This window comes from Fibroporia radiculosa (genome assembly GCF_000313525.1).
Source record: "Fibroporia radiculosa TFFH 294 genomic supercontigs, scaffold45497, whole genome shotgun sequence".
NCBI classification, from domain to species: Eukaryota; Fungi; Basidiomycota; class Agaricomycetes; order Polyporales; family Fibroporiaceae; genus Fibroporia; species Fibroporia radiculosa.
This window is the reverse complement of record NW_012133099.1, coordinates 1-1949: the sequence shown is the minus strand read 5'-3', so window position 1 is coordinate 1949 and position 1949 is coordinate 1. Positions and strand designations below refer to the sequence as shown.

General features: G+C 50.3%; 1 protein-coding gene across 1 annotated transcript; it reads left to right on the top strand.

The window, feature by feature from the left end:
- Positions 1-492: 492 nt before the first annotated feature.
- Positions 493-1179, top strand: FIBRA_09467 (uncharacterized protein; the record flags this gene model as incomplete). Its single annotated transcript, XM_012321762.1, has 1 exon — positions 493-1179. The coding sequence occupies one exon, from the start codon at positions 493-495 to the stop codon at positions 1177-1179; it is 687 nt and encodes a 228-aa protein (XP_012177152.1).
- Between the last annotated feature and the right edge of the window lie 770 nt (positions 1180-1949).

The following is a 1949-nucleotide window of genomic DNA, read 5'->3' as shown; positions in this document are numbered from 1 at the left end:
CCAAACCCCCGAGTGGCCCACAGGAGTACAAGTAAACTCTCCTGACCCACTCATACCCACACCGTTTACTGACTTATTTAGTGGTGAACCAACTCTCCCCCGTCACCACCACCACCCTCGCCATCATTGTCAAGCACCCCCAACTCCTCCTCCTACCCCTCCTGGGCTCCTTCCTCATCACTCTCCTCACCACCCTTGCCCTCGCCCTCATTGTCCCCCTCACCCTTCATCTCACCCTTCAGTACCTAGAGAGAGAACACCAGTGGGCGTTCAATATTGCCACCACTGCCCAGCGACCCCTCCCCCATACGACAACCAATCTCCCAGTAATTGCCGCTAACTGCGACTCAAATAATCCCACACAGGTTTACTTTGAGTATATTTGGGAGCATCAAGATTAGTGTCTGGGGGTTATCATTGTCCATAGTAGTCGGTTTCTTTTGTATTCTGGGTTTAGTTTTTTCAAGAAATCCTTCCTTTTGGTCTTCTCTCATGCCTGCTGAGCACAACAACCATGCCAGGAATAACAATGAGACTTCTAATCTGGACCTGCGCCGTCGCCCTTTGGCTCCTAGGTGCAACAATTCTCCAGCGACTGGTCCCCAAAGAGCGCCAACCCCTCATCCTTCCCACTTCCAGATCTTAGAGGAGTGTTTCATGGCTGGGATAATAGAAATGCTGGTTCCTATCCGGCCTATACTAAGCTTCCCTTCCCAGCAAGAATCCAACAACTCTTCACTAGAATTCCTCGATGAAGGAGGTTTCTGTTACCTGTTCACACCCCTCCTGCCAAACATCACTTTCCGTCCCTTCCTCATTCCCAGACCCATGGACTCTTCCAATAGTGATGCCGTAGTCTTGCACCAGTTCCCCGGACCCCTGGAGACCCTTCTCATCTCAGAAGCGACCACTGGATCTTACCATGTTGCCCCTGCACAGGTTTTTCCATCCTTGTTGCCTATGAATATCTCGTCTTCTCCCAATCCTGGTAGTCCCCTTGCTGCATCCACTGACTCACCCAGTATGCCACCTCTCGCCTCTGATGCCTCTGATAATGGTAGCCTTGATCACACTCCCAATCTACAGCTATTAGCTCATATCAGCGAGTACATTACTGCATCAGAAGGACACAGCAGCGATCCTCAGGAATTTGTAGTCTACAGCGACGACATAATCTAATGACCCTCTAATGATGTCACCCGGTATTGGCGATCCATCCCCTTTGACACCTCCACCCCAGTCCAAGATGTCGACCCCTCAGAACACGTATTACTGTATTTCCCCAGAGCCTACGCTACCACCATCACTCGACCTCCTATGGGCATTCCTATTGACGGTAACCCTGCATTTGGACTAAGACAAGTTTCAACGACTGCAGCAGATGTACTTCGTACCGCAAAACCTGTCAGGAATTGGAACACTTCGGACAAAGAATGGGAGGAGGACACTTGGGATATCTGCTGACATGGGACGATAATCTACTGGAAAGTCTTTGGGGGTCGCTACAAGACATCAAGGATCCTGGCGTTACTGATGAAGTCAATTGATTCAGGGCTGTTGACGCCAAGATAGACCTCCTACTTGCCGCACGACGATCCGTAGGGGCAGAACTCATACACGCACAAGCAGAAATAGACCAATGTCAAGCTCGGCTTAGAGCTGCCAACCTGGAGGAATGACTTGAACAACACAAATTCTCTATCATCACTCCTCCTTCTGGCACCATGCCCTGTTGCCTCTGCTTCTGTACCAAATGCGAGGTTGACAGCCACCTTTAGAGTGAGTGTTGGCATTGGTTGTGCTCCTATTGTGGACTACTTCATCCTCGCCATAAATTCTGTACCACTGCCGACGTTCAGCCAGGACAACTTCCCTGTCCCACCGACGAACCAGGATACTTGTTACAAGCACTGCGGGGGAGAGAGGGAGTTTCCTTTTCTTTGTCTAAC